Source organism: Carcharodon carcharias, chromosome 19 (genome assembly GCF_017639515.1).
Source record: "Carcharodon carcharias isolate sCarCar2 chromosome 19, sCarCar2.pri, whole genome shotgun sequence".
Taxonomy (NCBI): Eukaryota; Metazoa; Chordata; class Chondrichthyes; order Lamniformes; family Lamnidae; genus Carcharodon; species Carcharodon carcharias.
Window position 1 is genome coordinate 35,605,639 of NC_054485.1, and position 27,959 is coordinate 35,633,597.

Genomic DNA, 27,959 nt, shown 5'->3' on the forward strand with positions numbered 1-27,959 from the left:
ATAGGAGTTAACAAGGGGTAGAATTTAAGTTACAGAGCTAAAAGTTAGTAGTGCATATTTCTTTTTTTGCCACTGGTTAAAGTCAATTTGTTTAAAAAAAGTTATTTACTTGTTAAGTTTATAAACCTGGTACTCGTATTCTTTTAGCTAAATTAAACAGTTCGTTGAATTGGGGCAATTTGTCTCACATTTGTCTCGGCTTGGGGAGTAGTGAGGCTTGATGCTACAGCGCACTGTCCCCAGTGAGTTGTTGACAGTATAGTGACTTTATTGGCAAAGTAACATTTATTTCTATGTCATTGTGCACTGAGGAATTAGTGTGCAACAGAACATAGGAATAGGAGTAGGTCATTCAGTCCCTTGAGCCTGCTCCACCTAACAATTCGTTCATGGTTCACAGGAGAACTGTATTCATCTACATTGCTGTAAATCCAGCGTCATAAAGGAAAGTCTGCATAATAACCATCATTCATTCCTGACATAGCAGGTTCCTTCACTCCTAAAGACCTGCACTGAACTTCTGTTTCTTTGAACATATTTTTGTAGCATCAGCGGAAATCACAACTTGAAAAGCTCCACGTGATGGGACTAATATGCATGAATGATAGATAGCAACAGAGGGATCTGGTCGTCCTCAAGGGGGCCAGGGAAGTGTCTGAGAAAACCTATTTTGTGGGGTATATGAAAGACACAACGCAATTATTTACATCACGCTGAACACAGGGCGCTGTTACTAATAAAGCGTCATCATTTGGTATGAAAATGATACCTCAAAGATTTCCCCCACACCCAGGGAGGCATTTCCACTTTAAGGCTAATTTGTGTCTGACGATCATAATTTGTTTCGAATATTCAACAGCGATAAGAATCGCTGTCAAAATAATTGCGAATCTGGAGATGGGTGCTTTATAGATACACTGGGAGTTTGGAAATAAACAAGGGGATTCCACTTATAAAATCGGAACATTTGTTGCGCCACCGCAAGAGTAGCCTTTAAGAAGGAAATAACGCAAGAGACAATTTCCGCCCAAGCTATTACAGTCGGGCTGGTTGCTGATCATGGGCTGGAAGAGTTTTGTCAATTGTATTTGTATTTCTGGCATTTTATGGCCAGGGGTTGCTCCCGATCGCCGCTACCAGCCGGACTGGAAGAGTCTGGACAGCAGACCCTTGCCCTCCTGGTACGACGAGAGTAAATTTGGAATTTTCATTCACTGGGGTGTCTTTTCTGTGCCCAGTTTCGGGAGCGAGTGGTTCTGGTGGAACTGGAAAGCTTTGCAGCAACTGGAATATGTAGACTTTATGAAAAAGAACTACCCAGCGGGGTTCACGTACCCCCAGTTCGCCACAGAGTTTACCGCGGAATTCTTCGATCCGGATCAGTGGGCAGAGGTGATTCGGAGATCCGGAGCCAGGTACAAGATTAAACTTCTAAAACCCAGAAAATGTTATGAATTGGCGGAAGTTAATATTTACTGCGTGCTGCTTATGGAGATGACAGACAACAAAACTAGTCACAATTTAAAACCAAAAAGAGTGTTTGCCACTCAAATAATCATGGCGCTCGACACTGCGGCAGCAATTTCTTTTCATTGTCCTAGGTATGGTCAATACTAGCAAAGCCATATTTAATGCCTATTTCAGCAGGTCTGCTGAACTTTGGCAGCCGGCATCTCTTTGAGGTTTGATCATGTGAGACTCGCACCACATGACATTTTGCCATGGGACACATAATCACTTGATACTGCTAGGGCTGGCCCTCAGGGAGGTCCCCCCAGTTTGTTATGATCCCTGACGAGGTATGCCAAAGTGTTATGCTTCTGCGTGCGGAGGGATGAACTGACAGCCTTTCTCTATTCAACCACCTCGGTTGGTCGCAACAAGGTTAATTTCAAAAGGGCCCTTTCCCTCGTGGATACCTTTTCCCAGTCCAAATGTGTTTATGTTTCAAAAGGAGCCAAAATAACCAGGCTATCTTGAATCAAAGGAAGAGTGAGTTTATTAGTTACTTAACGTGAAAAAAAAATGCAACACATACACACAGGTTAGAAATGAGAATTTGAGTCCGAAAATAAAAGTTAAAAAGATACATGAATCAGCCCTTTGGCTTGTCCGTGAGGAGTAGATTGTGAAACGTAGCAGCCATTAAGTTGGGGTGATTTCAGTAGCACTGACGTTGGCAGTTGAGCAGTTGGTTTGGAGATTCTTGGTTCTGCAGGTTAGCTGAAAGAAGGGTCATACGGACTCCAAGTGTTAACTCTGTTTTTCTCTCTGCAGATGCTGCTAGACCTGCTTGAGTTTTTCCAGCATTTTCTGTTTTTGTTTCAGATTACTAGCATCCACAGTATTTTACTTTTTGCTGAAAGGAGTTGTTGTTTCCTTTTTGACCGTGGCTTTGATGATCTGTAACTTGCTTCCAGCAATCAGAGAGAAAGGACTTTTTACCTGCAAGCACAGGGATGCCCAGTTGGTGATTCTCAGCTGTGACCTTCACAGCACACATATCAGAACAGGTCACCAGACTATCACATGGAACTAGGGTTGCAGTTGGCTTTTTAAACCCCTTTCCTTGTGTATTCCTGGTAGGGAAAAACAAACATGTCTTTCGCCCAGACCTGTTTTCTTTTCAACTCAGTTCATGTTCATAGTCTGGGATATAACTCAATAAGAGGTGGTTTGGGCTGAGATACTAATGATTTTCCATTATCTCCGCAACCACAGGATATTACAGTTCAGTTTGCATTGTATCTTTACCTTTGAAATGCCTCTGTCTGAACTAGGCCATGCTACACTTTTTGGTGCAACATTCCATTCTCTTTGAACTAATTGGTCAAGTAATCCACATAGAAATTTTCCAGCAAGCGGTTACCTTAAAGTCTCAGCCAGCTTTTGCTTGTATGTCCTTTTTTAGAATACATATGTCTTACTTAAAAGTTCAATATGTCCATGAGCCATTCGGGGTAGTATCCGTGGTCACGACAATAGATATCTGCAAATGTTATTGCGCTAGCTACCTGGGTGCAGTTCCCTGTGGATGATTATCTTCGCTCATTCTGTACCAGCTTCCCTTCTCTGGTATTGTATCCTCCTTCTGCAGTGTGACAACTGAAGCAAATTCCTTGTATTATTTCTTCAGTAAATTAGTCAGAGTTGTGTCACAGTAGTGACAGAAGTTAAAAACTGGAAATTTGAATTAAAACCAGAAAATGTTGAAACCACAGCAGGTCCACCAGTTTCTGAGATCAGAGAAGCTGTTCTGGCAGAGATCTGTTTGCACTTTTGATCCCTCATCCCCAAAAAATTATGTCTTTGACCTCCACTGAGCCCCTCTGTTTGGGGCTCATAATTATTAGATGTTGGAGTAAAACCTATTGATGATGGTGGGTGTGTGAGGCACAGGAAAGTATTTCCAAATGGGTTCCGATGTTATAAATATCATTACCGCATCTCAACTATTTTCAGGTTAAGCATAGTTTCTTTATGATCCATTGCTTTTATTCATTATTTTTATAAGAACATAAGAAATAGGAGCAGGAGTAGGCCATTCAGCCCTTCAAGCCTGCTTTGCCATTGAATAAGATCATGGCTGATCTGCTACTTCAACACTATTTTCCTGCACTTTCTCTGTATCCATTGATGTTTGTAATATGTATAAATCTGTCGATCTCAGTCCTGAACATACTCAATGACTGAACATCCACGACCTTCTAAGGCATAGAATTTTAAAGGTTCATCACCCTCTTAGTGAAGAAATTATTCCTCATTGTAGGGGGTGGTGGTGTGTGTCAGCTTCACCTCTGACGTCTGAGCGGTTCAAATCGCTCCCACTCCCTGGGTTCTAGACCTTGGACTTATATGGGGGTTGTGACAAAGTGCAGCAGACATCTGGTTTTGGTGCAAGAAAAAAACTGAGTTTATTGAAGTCACAAATGAACTTATAACATTAGGATTACACTGATATTAGACAGACTTACAAAGTACACTTAGTTAAGAATGGGGAACACACGGCATAATGAGGGAAAATCACGATACTAATCCCCTTACCCTTGTCCCACCCCCAAAACCTAACTAAGTTGAACTAGGAGAGGTCAGGGATCATGCTCACCAACCAGGGTTCCCTGACAGTTCAAAATCCAGACAGGTAAGCTGGTTGCAGTTTCGGGTAAGCTGTTTGTGTCCTCTGGGGCTTGCCATCCCCACGTGGTCCTGGTCTGTGGAATCTGCGAACGTTCTTCAGTTGAGTGGAGGGCGCGGTTGTGGGTGGTCGATCTTCATGGAGGGCTGCAGTTGCGGCCTTATTGTATTCGGTTGAACCTGCCACCCCATGCCCCTTGCCATGATGTTGCCTGTGGGCCTGCAAATCTCCAGATCTCCTTTCTCTGCTTGGCTCAGCTCCCTGCGTAAACTCGGCTTCAACCGCTTCCAACTGCTCACTGCCCTGTGTCAGCTTTCAAAACTGCTCACCCTTCTGTGTCACTGCCCAAAAACTTTTTTTAAATTTCTTTTCTCAATCCAAATCAAGGTTAGTTCTTTGTTTGATTTTGGTGGGCTTCCCCAGGTGATTGTTGTCTCGTTTTTAATGGGCTTGCATGATGTTTATCATTGTCTTCCTGCCCTCGTAACCAGTCTTGAACTGAAAGCCATTGTATGTGTGAAGTATTGATGGGTTTGCATAATTGCGTTGATTGTGCTCTTCCTGCCCCCATTGTTAGTAGCGATTATTTAAGCAAGATTTTGATGGGCTTTAGTTTTACAGGGAAGAATGCGTATTCTGTCTCCTCTCATTGTCTGGTTTCAGGTAAAAGTCCAAAAGTCATATTCTTGTTGATGATATGAAAAATCTGGGAATTTTGAGAACCCTTCACATCTCAGTCCTAAATGACTTGCCCCTTATTCTGAGACTCTGTCCCCCAGTTCTAGACCCCCACCCCCGGCCAAGGGAAACATCCTTCCTGCATCTACGCTGCCAGGCCCTGTAAGAATTTTGTATATTTGAATAAGATCACCTCTCATTCTTCTGAACTCCAGACAATAAAGGCCCAGTCTATTTAATCTTTCCTCTTAGGACAATCCCTCCATCCCAGAGATCAGTCTGGTGAACCTTTATTGGACTCCCTCTATGGTAAATACATCTTTCCCTTGGTAAGGAGACCAAAACTGCATACACTACTCCAGGTGTGGTCTCACCAAGGTTCTAAATAATTACAGTAATACATCTTGACTCTTATACTCAAATCCTCTTGTCATAAAGGCCACTGTTAAAACATATTGTTAAAACTGAAATAAAAGCAAAAAACTGCGGATGCTGGAAATCCAAAACAAAATTAAAAATACCTGGAAAAACTCACCAGGTCTGACAGCATTTGCGGAGAAGAATACAGTTAACGTTTCGAGTCCGTATGACTCTTCAACAGAACTAAGGAAAAATAGATAAAAGGTGAAATGTAAGCTGGTTTAAGGGGGGGGGTGTGGTGGGACAGGTAGAGCTGGATAGAGGGCCAGTGATAGCTGGAGATAGCCAAAAGATGTCATAGACAAAAGGACAAAGAGGTGTTGAAGATGGTGATATTATCTAAGGAATGTGCTAATAGGTGACATTAAGGATAGAAAGCAGGACGAGCAAGGTTCAGATAGCCCGAGTTGGGGTGGGGTGGGGGGAAGGGATCGAAATAGGCTAAAAGGTAGAGATAAAACAATGGATGGAAATACATTTAAAAATAATGGAAATAGGTGGGAAAAGAAAAATCTATATAAATTACTGGAAAAAAGGGGGATCAGAAAGGTGGTGGGGATGGAGGAGAGTGTTCATGATCTAAAATTGTTGAACTCAATATTCAGTCCGGAAGGCTGTAAAGTGCCTAGTTGGAAGATGAGGTGTTGTTGCTCCAGTTTGCATTGAGCTTCACTGGAACAATGCAGCAGGCCAAGGATGGACATGTGGGCATGAGAGTAGGGTGGAGTGTTAAAATGGCAAGCGACAGGGAGGTCTGGGTCATCATGCTTGCAGACAGACCAAAGGTGTTCTGCAAAGCGGTCACCCAGTCTGTTAAAACTGAAGTCTGTCCTACTGATGTGTAGAGGATCACCTCTCTTCATGCCTCACTGTGATAGCTAGAATGTTCTGTTTATTTAATGTGTCTGTAATGTTTTGACAGAAACATTATACTTGTGACACAGTCACTGCAAGATTGATTTTATTCTGCATAGGCTTTGGCATTGCAGTCTTTCAGGTAAGAATTGACTGTTTTTACATCCTAGTAATAGACTGATGAACATAGTCCCCACATTGCAGTTATTTGCAAATGTACATTCAGTTACCAAAATAGCCTCTAAAATCACATTAAATCCAATCATTTGCTGCACACTTCCTGCAGATTTGTTGCTGTGCATTGAAAATACTCCTAACACCACCATGGATTTCAATGTATTAATCTCATTTATAACACCAGGTCCCCTTTGGAAGAATTCCAGTATATATTTGTTAATGTCACTTGTGTGGCCCGAGGAAGAGTATTGGCAGAAAGAAAATCTTTCCAATACTTGCCAAAAGCAAACTACAAAATCTGAATTGAAGATCAAACATCAATATGTGCAACGTAGTTTTTGTTTGATCCCTTTGCTTCTCATAGACTGACCTTAGTTTGCAATTATCTATAATATACAGAAGTGTTAGGGATCGATTCTCAACAGTTTGTGGTTTGTGATTTCAGGTATGTGGTTCTGACAGCCAAACACCATGAAGGATTCACAAACTGGGGATCACCTGTGTCCTGGAACTGGAACTCAATTGATACAGGTCCACATCGAGATTTGGTGGGTGACCTTGCAGCCGCAGTTCGAAAAAGGTTTGTGTTTAATGTTATGCATTTGGGGAGATTGCAATGTATTTATAATCACATTGATGCATATTGACAGTGAAAACCCGTGCTAAACCCACACCATATGGCAGACTGCATCCAACATGTACCATCCTGATACAGGTCAGGGTTTGTTCAATAATACCTTCACAAATGTTTAATACAAAGCTGGAAGCTCTCTGGGAATTAGTATCTTGGTATAGTTAAGGGACAGTGGGGAGCGGTGTGTTAAGAGAAACCATTAATGTTTAGCTGAGTTTCCTATTCTCAATGAATGAGGATTACTTGCAAGTCTGAGCCATTGAAATGCACTGCTGGGGATAATGGTCAGGGTAAATTTGGAAAGTCCCACAAGCACTCTTAAAAGCCCACTCTCTGACTACTTCATGTACACCTATCCTTCTCAATAGTTGCCTCCTCCCTCCACACAGTCTCAGCCAATGCATTTGAGGCATTCATTTCCTCGTTGCTGAATCTTTTGTTGTTCCGCACCTCTACTAGTTACAATCTTGTGGATTCTCAAATGCTCTGTGAACTCCAGGTTTTCTTCATCTAGTGCCTTACCGGTCTTGTAAAAAGAATAAGATTGCTCCCGAGGTTATTTGTACCCACTATGGTTGTTTCACTATTAATCTTACACAGTTTTTTTTTATGATGTGTGAATTTTGAAAAAAAAAGGATTGGCCCATTTTGAAATTCAATATATCAAACATGTTCTTCTGTTGCAACAGGAATTTACATTATGGAGTGTATCATTCTCTTTTTGAGTGGTTTCATCCTTTCTACTTGTATGATAAAAAGAACCACTTCAAGACCCAGAAATTTGTTGTGGAAAAATCGTTACCAGAGCTGTACGAATTGGTCATGAGGTAATGGAATATGGCAGTTCTGCAGTATTGTCTGTGAGCTCACCTCATTACTGAAACACAGAGTTTATGCACAGGTGATGGCATTAACTTCAGACTCAATTCAGTTCTCTGCGTTTACCATGTAGACCTGAAAGTATTTCAAATCCTAAAGGTGGCTGGGATCATCAGTTTAAATGGGGTTGCTGGTGGGTGGGAGGGAGAGAGAGAGAGACATGTCAGGTGTGGGAGAATTTTTCAGCAGAATTCATTCTAAAATGGACAAGAATTATCTGCTCCACCATCTCAATTGAAAGGTCCCCGTGCTGCCCCCAAGTCAGTCAACGTGCCTGGAAATTATACAGTGTGGTATTAGTATGGGAAAGCAACAAATTCCTTTCTTTCCAAATGGTTAAATAGCCCTGCTAAGATAACAGCAGAATCATTTCAGGCACGTGATGTGGTGTTTGCACAATAATATTGCACAGTGTAATTTCCAGGCTTATAGCTAAGGTGGTATAATTTTTTGATACTCCTTCTTGTTAGTTTTTAACACCATTCAGAATAGACCCCAAACAGTACACCAATTTCTCCAGTGTTATTAGGAACATCTTGTGTTTCAGGAAAAAAAAGCTGCATTTAAAGTTGGTTAAATTACCACCACAATCAATGATCAGAATTTTGCTTCTTATCCCTTGACAGGTACAAACCAGATGTAATCTGGTCAGACGGAGACTGGGAAGCACCGGATTCCTACTGGAATTCCACTGAATTTCTGGCCTGGCTTTATAATGATAGCCCTGTCAAGGTACTCATTGTCAATATTTTTACAAGATCATTACTGAGGATTATAATTATTTAACTTTTAAAAAAATCTATTTGGTTCAGGCTTGTTAAACGGAGTTTATTCTTTTTTACCGTGTGTATTCATCTTCTAAAGATGTTCCATTTCCCTTGTTGAACAACTCCCCTCCCTTCCACCATCCAATTGCTTTAGTTGTTCCCTCATTGCATTGAATATAGCTGTTTTAAAATTACATATTTGGCTTCTGATCCTGGGCGTTCCTGGTTGCAGCTCAAGTTAAACTTGGCCATTTTGTGGCCTGTGTCTCCCTCCCCACTCTCAGGGATGGTATAATCTCCACCTTGCATATGTGTTATAGAGTCATTGTAGCACATAAGTATAAGTAGCATATAAGCCTATCAAATCGATGCTGAAATTCTGTGTCATTGACAGATACCAGCCTGAGGTGAGCATTATCCCTTGTGGCTGTCTTAGGGAATTGGGTTATGAACTGCTTGAGTTTCCAGAGTTTGAATGAATTTGCTGAAAATGTCTCATTAAAATAGCATTCTAGCTCTCAGTGTCCTTCCTATTTCTTTGGATTGCCTTTATAACTATGTTAACCTGTCAATTACAGCACCCTTTGTGTTAGCTTTAAGTTTTCTCCAAGTTAGAGGTGTTCACTTTGTAGCTTCCTACCTCTAGCAGGATCCATTGCTTTTCCTTTCCAAGTGTCCCTCACATATAGAGACATAAAGTCGCCTCCTTTTTGTCCACTCCATTCTTCCTTTGTGTGCTCTGTAATCTCTGAATGGTCTCTATTTCCCCAGGAAGCTACTTTTCATCACATCCCATGGTGTGCATACAGACTGAAATGATTGCCACCACCCTCCTCCTCCGACTTCCAAATCATATATATTTGTCAAATTCTGTGGCGAGAGAAACCAAGTGAATGTTTCAGACTGATAATCCTTTGTCAAAACTGGGAGTACTGAGAGAGGTAATGTAGGGAATGCAATGTAGGGAAAAGGGGGTAGTGAGGGGAGGCAGGACGGAACAAAAGGGAAGACCTGTGATTGGGTAGAAAGCAGGAGAGATTAAATGACAAAAGGGATGATGGTAGAAGGCCAAGGAGTTGGTAATGGGAGAAGTTAAGAAACAAAAAATGTGTCTGGAAGAGGCGTAAGTGGGGGTAGCAGGATGATCACCAAATGCTGCGATCCAGACAATAAAGATGGGGAGGTCATGATCTGAAATTGTTGGGCTCAATCTCTCGACCAAGATCATGTAAGTAAGAAATACAGAGTATCTACTCATTGTCTTATTTCTGTTTTTGGAATCTTGCTGTGTACAAATTAGTTCCAATGTTTCCTACATTTCAGCAGTAATTACACTTTAGAAGTACTACACTGAAGGTAAAGTGCTTAGTAATGTCTTATGGTTTTGAAAGGCACTATATAAATATCTGTTTCTTTATCTCTGTTGCTAGGATACTGTGGTAACTAATGACCGCTGGGGAGCTGGCTGTTACTGTAAACATGGCGGCTTCTTCAACTGTGCAGACAAATACACCCCGAGCACGTTGCCAAACCACAAATGGGAGAAGTGCACCACGGTTGACAAAACTTCATGGGGATATCGTAGAAACATGCATTTGAGTGAAGTGATGGATTTGCCATCCATTATCACTGTACGTGCTCCTGATTAATCAATGTTGAACATTACTAAAATGGTAATAAATTCAGGTTAAGGTACAATGGAGCTCTGTTATCAAATGAGCAGCTGAACCATTCAGATTAGGAAGGTTCCCAGGTTGTTATCCAGTCAGTGCCGAGATGTTACAATTGGCCTGAATCTTCCTGAATTTGGGAATGGTGCTTTTGATTGCCAATAAGCATCCTATCTTGAAAGTGCATTGGATATTGGGTACAGTAGTGATGCCTCTGCGATAACCAGTCTGTTGGTGCTCCATGTAATAACCATACGTTTAGGGTTTGCAAATGAAAGGAAAAATGTCTGCCACATTTTTTTGTCAATGTTAATCATGTGAAATTAGGGCTATTTATTCAGCAGGAAATGAAATGATGTCAACAATGGCAACACAGTAAATTCTCTGAACGTGTTGGGTGCTGTGGAACTGTCAAAAAAATATATGTCCCATTACTGTTATGAGGCCAAGAATTAAAACAGGAACCGCGGATAATGTGGACAATAGCTCTATCTTGCTGACTTTTCTTTCTCTGACAGACTTTGCTGGACACAGTGTCTTATGGAGGCAACTTGCTGCTTAATATTGGTCCGACCAAAGAAGGCACTATCCCTGTCATTTTCCAAGAGAGGCTGGAGGCTGTGGGACAATGGCTAAGTGTTAATGGTGAAGCAATATATGCATCGAAACCATGGCGAGTTCAGAAGGAGAACTCTACAAACATATGGTAAAGTCTATCAGGGTTAAATATAGCACAGCTGTTTCTCTTTCCTTCACTTCATTGTCCCATTCTTCATAGTTACCTTTACTTGCACTTTATGCTTAAGAACAAACAAGAAACATTTCTTTGATGGTGCTGACATGCATAGAGGGCTATAGACAAAGAGTAGATATTAAACAGAAGGTAGGAAAGGGTAAAAGAGTGGCTGGGAGAGGAAAGGAGATGACAGGTCAGGGGAACAGGAGCTGTAGAGGGCAGATGCTTAGTGATTGAAGGAGCAGTCATCAATTGTGGAGTGGAGAGACGGGGAACAAGGAAATTTCAGAAGGGAGGAGGGATGCAGGGTGCAGGGATGTAGCTGGCAGTGATTTTTTTTTTTTAATTCATTTATGGGATGTGGGCATTGTTGGCTAGGCCAGCATTTATTGGCTATCCCTAATAGTCCTTGAGAAGATGGTGCTGAGTTGCCGCCTTGAACCATCACTGTCCATGTGCTGTAGGGAGGGATTTTGACCCAGTAACAATGAAGGAACAGCGATATATTTCCAAGTCAGGATGGTGAGTGGCTTGGAGGGGAAATTCCAGGTGGTGGTGTTCCCATGTGTCTGCTGCCCTTGTCCTTCTAGATGGTAGTGGTTGTGGGTTTGGAAGGTGCTGTTGAATTAGGCTGGTGAATTCCTGCAGTGCATCTTGTACATGGTACACAAAGCTGCTACTGTTCGTCGTGGTGGAGGGAGTGAATGTTTGTGGATGGAGTCCCATATGTTGAGGCAGGTTGAGATGTGGCGATGGAGGGGTTTGAACAAAGAACAAGAATCGTGGTTAATAAAAGTATAAAACAGTGAATGTTGAAAATAAAACACTTTCACAAAGTAATCTTTGTGGATTGACATTTGTGTTTCTACAGCAGCTGATCTGTTGTGATTGAGTATATTCCCTCAAAATTCAGTTGTAATACTGGGGTTAGTATAGCATTTGAATATCATTCTTAGGTCTTTGCTGGTCTTGTAGTCTTTCACATCAGGCAGTGTAGTTACCAACAGCCATCAAGAGAGCTCACGCGCAGCTTTTCATACAAGTGCTGGCTGTGTAGCAGCAGATTCTGTAATGCTGCTTCTTTCCCAATGATCATTACTTTTGAAGGAAATTTTTCAATACTCATTCCCGCCATGGGTCTACAAAACTAAAGCTGAAGATCTATGGCCTATGATCTGAGTGTTGATAATGTCCCGAGGACAGTGTCAAATTCTGTAGTTACTGCACCTGTGTGTGATTGATGAACATCAGTTTTGTGGAAGTGATGCCACATCTGTGGGTTTCCTAGGACCCGCTTGGAACTGTGGTATCGAATTTCAGATGTACCTTTGCACAATTTCAACACTCATGTTCCCTGTGAGACTTAATATCTGAAAATATCTGAAAAACAGAACTTTTGAGTTCGGTAATGCCTGGTGCTTGGAGATAGAAATGTTCAGTGTTGACATATGATGTGTATGTAAAGCCTGAATCCAGTTGAAGCTAAACAATGAACTTATTGAAGTGGAGAAAACAAAGACAACGTTATGAAATAAGAGGGTTGAATTTTCTGGTTGGTGGGGGGAGGGGGAGCGGGCACGGGCGCGGACCCGATTGCTGCCCGCGCTCGGGTCGTTGTCGCAATTTTACGCAGGTGGGCCAGTTAAGGCCCGGCCAGCTTAATGCGCGATTCCCGAGGATAGCGGGAGTGGGCGGTGGCAGCGGCAGGAGTGCACTGTCCACCAGGTCCAATGGCAACCCAGTGGCCTGTTTATATGAAGCGCTGGCAGCTTTTACAAGGCTGCTCACAATGGCAAGTAGAAGGGCTCACCAGAGGGCTTCTGATAAGCAGGCCAGTCCGGAGGGTAGGGTGGGGGGCCAGTGTGCCCCTCGTTTTTCGGATGACTGCTTGCTGCCCTTGAGGAGGTGGCAGCACGGCAGGAGATACTGGGTCCCTAGGATGGGAGGAGGAGGCCACATGATGAAATGTGCCTGGGAGGAGGTGGTGAGCTCCCGCGATGTGGTGCAGTGCACCTGGATCCGTGTTGGAAGTGCTTCAATGATGCGCTCAGGAGGGTGAGTACCATGTTGGCATTGGGCATTTAACCCAGCAGGTCGGCTTACCCCACCGCTGTCCCCCTCCCTCCCCACCACCAAGTCTGACTGCATTGAATCATTGACGGCATGTGTCCTTTGCTGGGTGGGCCAGCAGATATTGCCCATGCTGAGGTCAGCCTGACAGGTTGATGAAGAGATGTGTTTTGCCCCCGCAGTATGTGTTACACTGAGTCCCACTTGACTGGTTTGGGGGCAACCTGGAGGAGCTGCACCTAGGTGCTGTGATTGAACTGCAGGACATGTCCAAGTCAGGGTGATGACCAGCTGGGAGGGGAGCTTCAAAGTGGCAACGAACCATCTGCTGCTCTCTGCGCTACATGTACTTGCGCCTCCTTGCTATGGAAGGATATACCAAATGGTGCCTAATATGATTTAGGCAGCATGTGACCAAGGGGACGGTGGGGGGGGGGGGGGGTTGGGGGGAACGGGCCTAGCATCTTTGTGTGAGTGTCCGGCAGCAGCGGGGTGAGGAGGCACTGGAGCCCTGATATGTCACACTCTGGCTGGGGTGGGCCGTGCGTGAAGCGAGTCCATGTGCAATTTGCACAAATCAATGCTCATCTCTCATTTTCAGGAGAAGAATGCTCATAACACGGCAGAGCGTGCGAAGAGTGGTGGCGGCCAGGTGCAGTATGCCTTCTTAGCCGCTAGGAGGCCCTGGATCTGAAGAGGTGCCATGGACCCAGGTCCACTGGTGTCGGCGAGGCTGGAGTGCCAAGGCCCAACAGTGAGGTCAGCATTGTTCTCCCAACAGCCATAGCACTGCTGAATGTTAATCGATTTAATTTTGCAACATGGTTTGACCATTGCTTATGGAAGGATGAGTGCATAATGATCCGGGGGACAGGGATGCACTTTGACATTGTCTCCATGTTAACTGATCCACTGTCCTTGTTCTTCCTTTCAGCATCATCGGAGCAGGGCCAGGAGGAGGAGCAGCAGAGGCCCCCTCTCACATCTGAGGGGCCTGAAGCCTCACCAGCATCACACCATTTCTGCCAGGCAGACACCAGCGTAGATACTAGCACCTTGATGGGAATTCGAACATCGGCTAGTGTCCTGGGGCACAACGGTGAGGGCACTTCACAGTCGCTGGAGGAGCTGGCAGAGACAGAGTGCCCATGACACCAGCGGTTGGAGGACTGCAGGGAACCAGACACATGCTCAGTCGGTGCCTGATGATGTGCCTCTGGCGTCGTCCGCGACACAGCAGGTGCAGGAAATGCGGCCGGGTGTGTGGCTGGGGGAGATACATGAGGCTATACTTGGCCTGGTCTCCATGGTGGAGGAGTCTACGTGGACGATCGCCGAAACAACGAGCCACATGTCCGAGCGCCAAGCATCTTCCATGGAGACAGTGGCAACTCTCGTGGAGAGCTGACTCCAGGAAACCAATCAGAGCTTCCTGGGGATGCGCTCTGACCAGCAAGCCCTCACATCGGCATTGACCTCAGCTGGTCAGTGCCAGTGTGGGAGATGGTCTGGGCATCAAGTTTCCCAGCTCGGTGCCCATCCATCCACGGTGAGCTGGGAGGTCTGAAGCGACCTCACGTCGGCGCAGCAACTGCCTGGCGTCTCTGTGGGCACCTCTCAGGGCGCTCCGGATGAGAACGGCAGCTCCTCTGCCCCTCTCCCAGTGACTGTAGCATCCGGCGAGGCTGTGACGACTAGGGAGATGCCAGCTGTGGAACTGGCAGCTCCCTCCCAGGTGGGGCCAGCGCAGGCTTCACGGGCCAGAGGACGACCGCCAAGGTCATCGAGGCCAACAGGACAGCAGAGTCAGCAGGCTGTCTCAGATGCCACTCCCAGGGATGGGGCAGTATCAAGATGTAGCACCTCAAAATGAAAACAAAAGGCACCTTAGGCACACCATGGGATTTTCACTGGTGCTTTTGTGTTGGCCCGAGATGAGGTTTTTATGATTTGTTTTGATTTGTAACACTATTGTCTGTTTTTTTGGAATATGTTGGTTTGCTTGACATGTTAAATTCAGGTATGTCACCATGGCTGAGGCTGCCTCTTTTCTTCTGCATGTGTATGGTTTCCAAAACTGAAATGAGTACTTTGTTGGACATTCAGCTTTATTACCAAGGCTCTTTGTGACTGTTCCTAACCTGGCAGATTTTGCACTTAGGTGTCGAGTATCGAGCCTACAGCCCAGGCTTGTCTTGGTGGTCCATCTGTGGTGTGCTAGCTGAAGGTTCATTGGACTAAAGCCTCCTGGGTGTCCCTGCCTCCCTGCAGTATGCCTGGGTCAGCGTCTACCCCCTCAGCATTTCCCTGAGCATGCTCATCCTCGGACTCGCTGCTGGACTTATCATGCGCATCTGCAGCCAATGTGTCAACGCCTTCATTGTCCACACCATCCCCCCTTTCCAGCGCACAATAGTGGAGAGTGCAGCATGCAACCACTATCACCGAGATACGACCTGGGTGGTACTGGAGTATGCCCCTGAGTGGTCCAGGCATCGGAAGTGCATCTTGAGAAGACCAATGGCCCTTGTGGTGCCGTGGCTCCTATTGTACCGCTGCTCAGCTTCTGTTCTTGGATGGCGGAGAGGCATCATGCGCCACTTTCTGAGGAGATAGCCCTTGTCACCCAGCAGCCATCCATCAAGCCGGGCTGGTGCACTGAAGAGCCCCGGCACCTGGGAGTGTCTGAGGATGTAGGCATCATGAGCGCTGCCTGGGTAACTTGCACAGACTTGTAGAATCAGCATCCTGTGGTCACACACTATCTGCATGTTCATGGAGTGGAAGCCCTTCCTGTTGACAAAGGCACCGGGCTCACCTGCTGGCGCCTTGATGGCCACATGTGTGCAGTCTATTGCACCCTGGACGGGGGTCGCTTGGTCACAATGGTAGTGGATGAAGGTAAATGCACGCCTGAACAGAGCATCTGTAACCTGCTTGACACAAGTGTGGACAGCTGATTGGGAGATACCACAAAGGTCACCCGCCAATCCCTGGAAGGGGCCAGAGGCATAGAAGTTGAGGGAAGCTGTGACCTTCAGAGCCACTGGCATGGGGTGTCTACCCAAACAGTTAGCAGAGATCTCAGGCCCTATCATCTGACAGATATAGTTGACTGTCTCCCTTGGGAGACGGAGCCTCCTTCGGCACTGCACCTCAGACATATTGGGGTAGCTGCTTCGCCGCCTGTATACCCTGGCAGCAGGATAGTGGAGAAGTAACCCCTTCCGCCTTGGACTACCTCTTGGCCCTGTGCCCCTTTTGCCTGCTCCTGTCCTCCCAAAGGTGGCTTCCCTGGAAGCTGAATGTGCACTCTTGGCCTCCTTCCCCTTCCGGCCCCCCCTCCTCATCAGAGGAGCTGCCTCCAGTGGACAGTTCAGCTCCCATTCCCAGGCCAAGGGAAGGCTTCCTGAAACCTGCAGGCCCAGAAAAGAATGCTGCAGAGTGCTGACCTGAGGGTTAAGAGATCAGAAAAAGCAGCTGGTATGTGTTTTGAAGTACTGCAGCTCACGCAGGCAAGTTTAAAAAATTTTCAAAAATAAATACTTGACTGTGCAGACTCGCGACCCCTGTGAGCCCTCTTATTCCACCCGTGTGGATGAGATTAATACAAATGTGTCTGACCCGCCTGCCTGTTGCGCCTGTGCGCTGACCTGAAGATCGCCCTGGCACTGAAAAATCGGCATCAATTGGTGAGTCAAGGGCTTTAAGTGGCCCATTAATTAATGGCGGGTGCGTGTTGGACATCATTGGGTGCCAGCCCAGCGAAATACCATGATGGCGCGTGGTGACGTCAGAACGCTTGCCCGACAACACCGCACATCATTTTACACGAAGATGTGAGGAGCCCGCCCCCACACACCAAAGGGAAAATTCTGCCCAGAGAGTTCACTAGTCTTCTTGATTTCTTTGTGTATATTTTCTTGTGGACTGTGTAATCAAATAATCAACCAGACAGCAGGTCACGATTATTGCTGAAATATTAATGTGTTGCAACTTTGCAGTTTCTTTTTTAAGTCACATTTCCCACAAGCGTCTGCTTTGAATTCAGTGCTTACCTTTGTGATGTGTCTTTGCCCCCAGGTACACTAGTAAGGGATCCTCAGTTTATGCCGTGTTCACAAAGTGGCCCACTGATAATGTCCTGAAACTGGAATCTCCAAAGAGCTCATCGAGCACCAACGTAAGTGTTTAGGATTTGTTCCCTTTGGTGACTGTGTTTCTTAGCCTTTATCTGACCTGTTCACAGTTGTCTCCTCTTGAAATGTAGGAGGAGCTGGACAACAGGTTTATCCGTGATTGTGATACTAAGGATATTCCAGCCTGAAATCTCCCTTGTACTCCTTTTCCACTGTCTTTTCCTTCTGTGCACCATCCCCACCAACCCCGCTTCATCCCCAACACCCCCCGGCCCCCGCACATCCCATCTTTGACCCCTTGTTGTCCTAAGTGACTAAATACCCTGAACTGCCTGCTCTGTTGACTGATCCAATATCACTTTTTGACCTTCTCTTACTCTTGATATACTTAAAGAACACTTTGCTATTGCCTATTATATTTTCTTCTTTATTCATTTAATGTTTCCTGCTTTACATCTTTCAACAGTTTCTCAGCCTTCATTAACTTGAATTTTCTAGTTCTTTTGCCTTGTTACTTCCCATTCCTTCCCAGGATATTTCAGAATTATATATGCCCTTTCTATCTCCTGATGCCTTCCATGACTTCCCTTTTCATTCATGTTGGTTTTGATTTCTTGTTGCTATGTATTTAAAAAAAAAACATATTATGTTCATTGGGATCTAAATGGTCTTCCACTTAAACTTGGCTTATTGGCATATCCTTATTAGCCAGGAGCAAATTCAGTACTGCTGTCCCTTTTCCGTAAGATTGGTGAAGTAAATTACCTCGTACATACTGATTGCTCCCAAGTCCTAGAATATGTCAGGAAGATTAAAATCTGCTATGATTACAACTGAGGCCATGTTACTAATCTTTATAAACTCTCTTGGCTGTACATCCATCTCCATGTTATCGTGTGGTGCCCTCTTTCATTATTCCTGTCACTGACTTTGTTTCCCCTTTCTACCTTCCACATCCATCCAAGAAGATTGTATGCCAATTGCCAATTCCCAGTTCTTTTCTCTCCTTCCTTGATAAACTGTACCAGCCTGTAGACCTTCCTTCTTTAATCTTCCTAAAGCGAGCATAAGTCTGCCTTTGTGTCAGCTGTGGCTCAGTTGGTAGCACACTTACCTCTGAGTCATAAGGTTACAGGTTCCTGTCTTACTCCAGGTCTTGAGCATGAAAAAAAAGACTGATGCTCCAGTCCACTGATGAAGGAGCATTACACCATCAGAAGTGCCAACTCTCAGATGAGACATTAAACTGAGGCCCCATCTGCCTGTTTGCAGGTCTAAGCGGTCTGGGGAAGAAACAAGCTTGATATGTTGATTGTCCTTTTGCTTCATATCCTTGTGTTCTCTCTCTAGGTGACAATGCTGGGAATCCCCGAGCCTCTGAAATGGAAGAGTTCTCCTGGGCAAGGCATCCTCGTCTTCCTGTCCTCTATTTCTCTGTTTACTCTCCCATCGGAAAATGGTTGGACATTGAAGCTCGAAGGAGTTTCATAATCAGAAGCAGCTCTTGGCTTAAAAAGGATTTTAAGTGACTTGGCACTTATTTGACAAAGCAATTGCTTTTAAATTTTTAACGTAAATCAATATGATTCATTTTTTTCTATTCTGATTATAGATCATTGTGATTTTTCTTTTACTTTTTTGATAACTTGCTCATAAATTTGATTTACTGTTTCCTTTAGAAATGCCAGCCTTAAGATTTGGCAGTGCCAAGAGGATGGATAAAAACTATGGTAATAGGGTTATTGTGCAGATCACAGCTTATGTCACCCAACTAAACATTTGTGAGGCTTAGTGGTGGAATTTGACTCATAGGGCAGAATTTTACCCGTCGGGGAGATGTTTAGGAGCCGGCACTTGGAGGTGCACTTCTGGTTGGGGGCGTGCTGCCATTTTACGTGGGTGGTCCAATTAAGGCCTGTCCAATTAAGGTGTGATGTCCCCAAGGAAGCGCTATGCGCTCCCTGTGGAGGTGGGGGAGGGATTCCCTGAGCCGAGAGTGCACTCTTTCGCACATGCGCATGAAAGAGCGCACTCATCTCCCTGAGGCTAAGTGCTACTGTCTGAAAAAATTTTAAAAACAGAAGAAAAAAATTTCCCTGACATGTTCCCTCATGTGACACTGTCACATGACTTGGGACAAGTCCATCACTTTCATTGACAATTTTATTAAAAATTTTAAAACCTACATGAAACTCATCCTGCCCGTGGATGAGGTTTCATTCTTTTTCTGAAGCCTGCCAGGGCTCCCGACCTGCCCGCCAACCTTAAGGTTGGACGGGCAGGTCCATTAAAAACTTTAACTACTTTGTCAATGGCCTGAATTGGCCATTGACAGGTCGGCGGACGCACAGCTGATTCTGCTGAGCCCCCGCCGACCTGAAAATCGAAATGAGGAGGGGTGATGTCGGGAGTTCCACCCAACGTCATCCCACGTCATTTTATGCTTCGGCGTGCGGGCCCCGCCCCCGCTCGTCGACCAGGAAATCCTGGCCATAGTTTTGGAGATACTTTTTGTTTTTCCGGAGCTCCTTTTTCATTCTCACTAACTCCTACATTAAGTGATAACATAAAAACATTGGCTGAGATTTGCTGGCCCTGTCGCAGGCAAGGTGGTGTCCCAGTCAGAAGTCCATTGACCATTGGTCTGGAAGTACCCAGTGAGGGGGGGTGTGGAAAATCCCACCCATTACCTTCTGTATTTGTATCAATTTTTTAAAAGATTTCCTTTCTTACATAGATAAGATAGCACAAATACCAAGACCTATTTATAGATTCCAAATTAAAAGTTTTAATAACATGTTATTTTTAATAATGTTATTAAAACTTTTAACTTGGAATCCATAAATAAGATGTTTTGTTAATTTATCATAAAGAAATCTTCAATGTTCCATTTCCAAAATGAAAATTCTAACTATTTGGCATAAGGTAATTATTAGAAATAAATCTCACATCTGTGGCCCCTTTTAAAAATTAATTGTAAGCATTTAGCGCATTGCAGCATTTTTTGGTTTTGTTCTGCTAATTTCAAGTTTCTTTCCTCTGAATATTTCTGTTTAAAGTGACTGCTGATGAACATATCTGGATACTGACTTCCAAAAGGTCCAACTATACAACAAGGGGAATATATACAAATTAATCCTGCAGCACTGAGCTAGGCATCAGCTAACAAATCAGCTAACACATTTCAGTGATTTTGTTTCCCAAGGTAATGCACCTTCTCATATGATCATCTGTGCTTTAATGACACGTAGTTTGGAACCCCTTAGCACTGAAGCACCCTGGTTGCATTAAACATATATACCACTTCATAGAGATGGTTAACTCAATAACTATAAACCTATACTGCCCCACCCTCCCCAAAACCCTACCACCATGCCATACATTTTACAATGGGCATTGAATGTCTGCACACAAATATAGAAACAGACGAAGTTATGCTGGCTGTCTGAAATATCTTCAATAAATTTCTCCAGCCTGACAAGACCAGATGAAGCTATAATTCGGTTACTACTCTTACGTTTATCAAAAAATGACTTTGAATTCAATAATGAATTTTATCTGCAATCCAAAGGCACATCTATGGGTAAGAAATTTACCCCAGCTGATGCAAACATACACGTGGAAGCGTGAGAAGAGAGCATGTTTAAAAAGTGTCCCCGGCTTCCTATGTGTTATTACAGATATTTAGATTGGCAATATTTGAACTCTTACAGAAGCGAAATTCGAACAATTCATCAATATCCTCAATAATCATCACCCCTTCATTGAACTTAAAACCACACACAGGAAAGCGCTTAATTTCCTAGACATACAGTATTTAAGCTGGCACAAGAAAACCACTGGCATAAGCTAGTGACAAAAGTTTTTTTTTCAAAATAATAGACACGCACTTCTACATACAAAGAGCGATCACCCTAAGTATATCTTCTGCTGACTGATGAGGTCACAGCGACTGTGTTTCATCACGTGCACAAAACCAAAAGGTTTCAACCAAGTAGTTACTGCCCTTTTTACTGCAGTAAGATAAAGAGGATACACAAAAAGATTCCTCGGACATATCAAATCTGATTTTTTGAGAGAGCTGGTCAACCCACTGTTGCAAAACATGTTAACGCCAAGGCCATGTTAATTACAACATACTACACAATGACCCAACAAATAAATAAAGTGGTTAGAATCATTTTGAAAAGTTAAAAATGGATGTCGATTCACTGAGCCAATATACCATAACATCTAATTTTAAAAGAGGCAAAAACCTACAAGATTTATTAGTCTGGAGCAGAACGAGGACACAAGCTACCACACTTCCCAACCCTCCTTCCACCCCACTTCCACAATCGCCATATCAGGTCATTTATTTCATTGGCATTTCTGGCAGCTTGCTGTGTGATTGCTTGTCCTACATGTCAGGAAAATAAAATAATTTTCATAATGTTATTGGAATTTAATGTAATGATAGGAATGTTGTGTGGTGTGTGTGTGGATGGGACTCAATTGAATTAAAGACAGTTGGTCTGAAGGCTTTGATGTATCAGAAGACAAGCTAGGTTTGAAATGTTAAACAGGTAAGTATGGTTGAAGTTGCATAATGTGAGGTGTAAAATGAAAATTTGCATTTTTAGATAGACCCCGAGTAGTGAATTTCAAAGAAGTGGTAAAGTGTTATACCTAGCCAACAGAAGCTAATCCAAACTGTGTTTATTTTTCCCAAAGCTTACTAATAAAATTGGTACTATGAAAGATTTTTGTTAGAAAAGTAGAGTTGAAAAGACATATTGGGACAATGGGATTTACATTGAAAATGGAGAAATCTGTATAAAGGAATTGAGGTTATGTGTAGGAAGGAAGGAATTCTAAGATCTAACAAGTGTGAAAAGTCTCCAACATCTAAGCCTCAAGCTGCTGTCCACAAGGAACCAAAGCTGAGAAAAACTCACTTTGAATTCGACTGTCCAGGGTGTGTTCTTTGCCTGAGTCTGTTTAAATCTATGTGGTTTTACTGTTGCCTTAATGGAGGTGTAACTGGAAGTTATCAAAGTAGTAATTTGTAAACCTATGTATGTGCTTAAAATCTTTTTTTATTAATAAAGTTTTAATTTAGTTTTGTAAAGAACTTAAGACTCGGTCTTATTACTCCTGAATTCAAGGCACGCAACTTGAAATAAATACAAATTGTAAAATAGTTGTGGCAGTTGTTTCAAGTTTCCCTCTGGGATTTGAACAACTCCTCATTTACCACCCGCTGCGCCATTACATAGATTACAAAAATGACTACATTTCGAATGTACTTAATTGTATTGGAACATCTTGGAGGTATTATATAAATGACAGTCTTTCTTTCTTTCTTTCTTTCTTTCTTGATGTAATTCAGTTTGCCTTTTATTAGGTTCCGTAACAGATGTGTTTTTTTAACCATCTTTTCCACATCTGTTCTGAAGATGTTGACTTATGCTTTGGCATGCCATTGAATTGGCTATTATGTGTGTAAGACCAGATGGATGTTTCTTATTATCTGCAACGTGGCTAAATCCCATCCTGTTCTTACGCAGCATCCCTCACATTTACTGCCTGGCTGGTGAGTGGGAGCAGGAATTTTGTGGCAGGAGGGCACAGCCGTGGGCTTGTGGGAATGGTTTCTGGCAGTCAGTAGGTGTGGGGAGGACAGTTCTGAAGGTGATCAGATTGTGGCTGGAGCTGGGGAGGCCCAAGGATTCCTTGAAGAGACTGGGGGAAGCACACCTGTTCCATCTGACCCACAAAAGGTACTAAAAAAAGATTATTAAAACTCACTGTGACACCTTCCAGCCAGTTGGTGCTTCTCTTCACAGTTCTGCAGCTGGGATTCAAGACTCATTTTGACGCAAAGTCAACATTGTGTCATGGCACCAAAAATGTCATTCGGGGTGAATATTGAATATTATGTCAGCCCCAACCTGTCTTTAGCAGAATTCTCACTGTTGGCAAATTTTGTAATGTAAAAAGTGTGGCCATGAATGTAACAGGTTTGTGCTGCTGCCGCCCATGTACTCAGGCTGATGTGCCACCATTCACTTTCCCACTGCTCCAATCACAAACTGTTTCTCTCCTGCTTTTGCTCCTGACAGGTTCACTGGTGAGTTGTAGTTGAGCCTATCAGCAGCAAGCATGGGAGCGAAACAGCCTGTGAATGGAAGAGAAGCTCCTCACAGTTTCTGTAAAAGAGTAGATACTGCACTTATCTTACAGATCAGCAAAGAAGAGGAAAGATGTGGATCCTGACACTCTTGTTTCACCTGACCTTGGCAGTCGTCTATATTAAAGAAAATGGAACTCAAGTATTTAAAGAACCATTCATAAATCAGCCACTTGATTGCAGTCCAAAAGGTACTTACTTAGATTGGACAAAACCAGCGGGTGGTCGTGATATAACAGAATTTGGTCAATGGGACAAAAAAATAGATGAAGATATGTTGGCACAGTTTGGAGACCCTTGAAATACACATATCAATGCAACAAAGTGTGAAGAAGTTGATCCCTTTCATTTTGTAACATTATGTTGGCTGAAGTTGTGGAATGAAAGTCATTCCGGTAATTATATGTATATCCGTGGAGATGATGTCAGTCCAGAAAGGGACACAAGTTTTAGATAGCATACACAATCATGAGCAATTGAACATCAGAGTCAAAGATGATTTAAAGGATCAACTAGATCAATATCTTAGTAAATTTGGATATGATATCCCCGCTGTACCTGAATATCTGACAGATTTAATGGAAATGATTGAAACTTCTAATTGACACTTTTAAGTTCTATAACAACAAAACAACTCCGACAGCCGTTATCTCTTCTTTAAGAGACACTGGTATAATTTTGGATGAACTATTAGGATATCATTATAGGATAAGATAATTATCACGTGTGTTTCATGTAATCCTGTTAATTGTTTTAATCATAGGAACTATAAACTTGATCAGTGTAAAAGGTTAACAATTTGGAACAACGTCTATTTGTCATTACATGCAAAATTAAGTGGAGGTTTGAAAGGGTGGTGAGGGATCAATATATTGCTGATGTATTTCACCCTCACTCCAGTTGGATGGTGATTTTTAGTAAAAGTCAATCATTCTCAGACTAAACTTATTGAATAAACTAACAGGACCAAAGGAAGCCATCTTAAATGTAACATGTGATTCCTTGACAGTAATCACTTTAAATATTGTCATACTGACAACGAATTAGACAAGCCAGCAACAGATGATTTTAAGAAAGTGAACCTCAGTTTTGTACTCTACAATAATACAATGTGCCAGTAAAAATTACAAGCAGTTTATCTTTTAATAACAATCAAAGATTTACCCTGGATCATTAAGAGAACTGGCATTATTAGTTCATTTTTTATAGGTATGTAACTTTAGCTATGTTATGTTACTTTCGTTTAAGTCTTTACACTTAAATTAAGATTAATTCTCTAGAATTACGTTTTGTTGTTTTAAACGAACAAGGCAGATCTGTATCATTAGAATGTACACAGCTATGGAAACAAGAGATAAGGACACTGAGACCTTGATGCATCAATTCCTATGAATGGTTGGATCCCAGCCCAGAAACTAAGATTGAATCTGAGTTATAATTAAATAATTATTAATTAATGAGGAGTTTTATCACAAAATTGGTCCTTAAACTTACACGGGTTAATACTAAGTATGTTCCCAAAGAGATTTTATGGTCAATGTAAAGTCTTACGAAGCTTAAATTAAAATATAGATACAAATTGGCTACAAAAGAATGTATTTAAATCAGATTAGAAGAAAGCTCAGAAACCAAATTTATAGAAAATACAAAGTCGCATGTCTGAAATAAGATTAAAAGAAAACATTTGTTCTATTATCAAAATTAATTACGACAAAGGATAGAATCAATTAAGCTAAATTAAAAGATATGTCAGCCAGTCAATGGGTGATGAGATCCCACTAACAGATGGAGAGGGAGGGTCTTGAACCTTCTCTTAGGCCAGAAATTTCCCCCCATCAGGGGGGGTTGTGCATGGGCGGGCATAAACCTGATCGGCGTCCCCGATTGGGGATGCGCTGCCATTTTACGTGGGCAGGACAATTAAGGCCCGCCCAGCGTGATGCTCGCCCGGAAGCGCTGAGCGTTCCCTGTGCAGGTGGTGGGGGGTTATTCCTTGAGGTTTTCTGTGCTCTTTCACATGCGCAGAGATCTCCACGAGGCATAGAGGTGCCTCAGGGAGATTTATTTCAGTGAAAGAGTTTTAAATAAAGGTTTTTAACATTTTTAAAACCTGTCCCCTCATGTGACACTATCACATGAGCTGGGACATGTCAAAGAATAAATGTATAAATTTTTATTAGCTTTTAAAACACTTCATGAAACCTCATCTTGCCCATGGATGAGGTTTCATGAAAAATGCGAAGGCTGCCTGGGCTCTTTGCTTGCCTACCAACCTTAAGGTTGGACTGGCAGTTCATTGAATTAATTAGGTTTTAAATGGCCTAAATATGGCCTTTGACAGTTTGGCGAAAACGCAGCCGACTTGGCTCTGCTCCCGCCGAACTGAAAATCTAAATGATGCGAAGTGACATCGGGACGCCTGCCTGATGTCACCGCAAGTCATTTTACATCTTGGTGAGCAGGCCCCGCCCCTGCTCGCCAATGGGAAAATTCTTCCCTAAGGGTTAAAAATCCCACTCTAGAGACATTGTTAGCTAGCTGTTTTTGGAGATGTTAGTGAGATGTTAGTGACATTCTGACTGATAATACTTACCCAGAAGAAGGAATAAGATGCATACTTTCGTAGAATCGATCACTCATCGAAAGTCGTAGAGGTCTTTTGGATGATGTACTTGAAATTTAGTTTAGTGTGAAAAGAAGACAAAGAATGATATTTATGAGAAGATTTAATTGTAATGAATATATGACTTTTATATTTTGACTTAATTAATTTTATATTACAACTCTACTGATTTATATTTTTGTGGAAATTTTGAATTCACTACACATTACCTTGTGGGTTTAAAGTCTCTTTCAGAACACAAGAGTTAAAATTAATTACTGGTGAATTGGGTTGATTCCAATTGGAATCCATCCAAAAAATCCAACAACTGACAACCGCTTTACAGGGATGAGATAAAAAGGCTTGATTTTAAGGTAAGTGAATTTTAAAGGTTATGAAAGAAGAATAGATATTTTATTTTGTTAGAGCAATTGCTTTATTCTAGTAAGAAAAAGAAAGAAAGAATGGAATCAGAGATCTGACCTTGGTGGATCAGCAACTTGAGTTGAGCGAACACAATAGTTCAGCAACTATCAATGTTTCTATGTCAACTGACGTGTCACTGGTGCAGAGAAATCCAAAGCAATTTCTGTTACTTTTGGCATACCTCAAGAAACCCCCTTGTTTCGTCTCATGTTTAGAGTTCTCTCAGTAAAAGTTGTTAACTCTTCGCTGCCTGTCTTTTAATGCTGCATGGTAAGTTTACTGAGTTTATTTTAAGTTGGTTTAAGAGAAAGAAAATGTACTGTTAGAACAAACAGAAACCATGAGAATGGTTAGACTAAGCTGTAAAAAAAACTTATGTATCACTATTAGAATATCCAGACAAACAGAACTTTGTTAGAATGAAACCTCTTTCAGCCCAGTACTAAGAAAAGTTAGAGCAAATATGTGTTCCAGAATTTGAAACACTCTATTTGAAGTGTCAGCCAAATACATTAGGGATGGGCAATAAATGCAGGCCTAGACAGCGACGCCCACATCCCTAAGTGAATAAAAAAAACCATGAACTCGAAGTTGCAGACCATGAATTTCTTGCTCCTTTTGTTTTAGTTAGATGTGGATTGTTGCATCATCAGAGCTACACTAGTGTTGAGGCACATGAGCTGAGACAAGAGCTAGCAGATTATAAACAAGAGAACAAAGTTCTTAACCAAGAACTAAGGGATGCATGGGTTCTTTCAGAGAACCTCTTAAAGAGACAGTTAGAGGAAGATCATACTCGTTGTCAACTGAAAACATATAAGTTAGAAGGGAGGTTAGAAAAACAGCAGGCAGTTATCTCTGCCCTTCCTCAGGAAAATTCAGTCCCAGTCTCTGCCAGATTCAATTCCAGAATCAGTCCCTAACTTACAGTCAGATTTGGATACATGTGTATTGGAATGGGAATGGGCAAATCCATCAACTCTTGCTGAAGAAATTGAAACCTGAGATACTCCTTTTGCACCATTGTGCACTGCTATTTTTACCCCTCTAGTCATAACTCCCCTACTCCCATCCGAAAACAAACCAGCTCCGGTTGCAGTGGTAACAAGAACAAGTATCAAATCAAAAATCATTTCATAAGGGAAGAGGGAAAAGTCTGTTCCTCTTCCCCTCAGAGATACAAGTTTGTGTCCATGAACTGGGAATGATTAAGGATGGAAATAACCCCTTGGAAGTGGACTGATGATGAGAAAACTTTAGGAGACATCACAGAACTAAAAGGCAGTGATTTGAAACAAATTCTTGAAATTGCTTGTACAAGGGAACCAAAGGAAGACACGGATCCAGGAATCTTTAGAGATATCTGCAGAAATAATAGATTCACTTTTACGTGCCTTGGGTTTAGCTGATGTAAACGTATATGGGAAAATGAATTAGACTAAACAACGTCCTGATGAATGACTACATGCCTTTGCTAATCGGTTATATGATCTATATGTGTGTACCCAGCATGTAGCCCCAAGAACTGCTGCAGCAGGAAAGAATCAAATGAATTTTAAAATCACATTTATAAGGAATTTACATCTAAAGCTAAGAGTG

At 42.7% G+C, this 27,959-nt stretch overlaps 1 protein-coding gene across 2 annotated transcripts; it reads left to right on the plus strand.

The window, feature by feature from the left end:
- Positions 1-1,035: 1,035 nt before the first annotated feature.
- LOC121291070 (tissue alpha-L-fucosidase-like) lies at positions 1,036-18,766 on the plus strand. Of its 2 annotated transcripts, XM_041212100.1 has the most exons (8): positions 1,036-1,415; positions 6,711-6,845; positions 7,589-7,726; positions 8,405-8,510; positions 9,976-10,176; positions 10,734-10,921; positions 17,105-17,204; positions 18,511-18,766. In XM_041212100.1, the coding sequence occupies exons 1-8, from the start codon at positions 1,060-1,062 to the stop codon at positions 18,649-18,651; spliced, it is 1,365 nt and encodes a 454-aa protein (XP_041068034.1). In that variant the 5' UTR covers positions 1,036-1,059; the 3' UTR covers positions 18,652-18,766. The 2 variants fall into 2 exon arrangements, with proteins under 2 accessions (XP_041068034.1, XP_041068035.1); XM_041212101.1 differs by lacking the exon at positions 7,589-7,726.
- Positions 18,767-27,959: the final 9,193 nt, after the last annotated feature.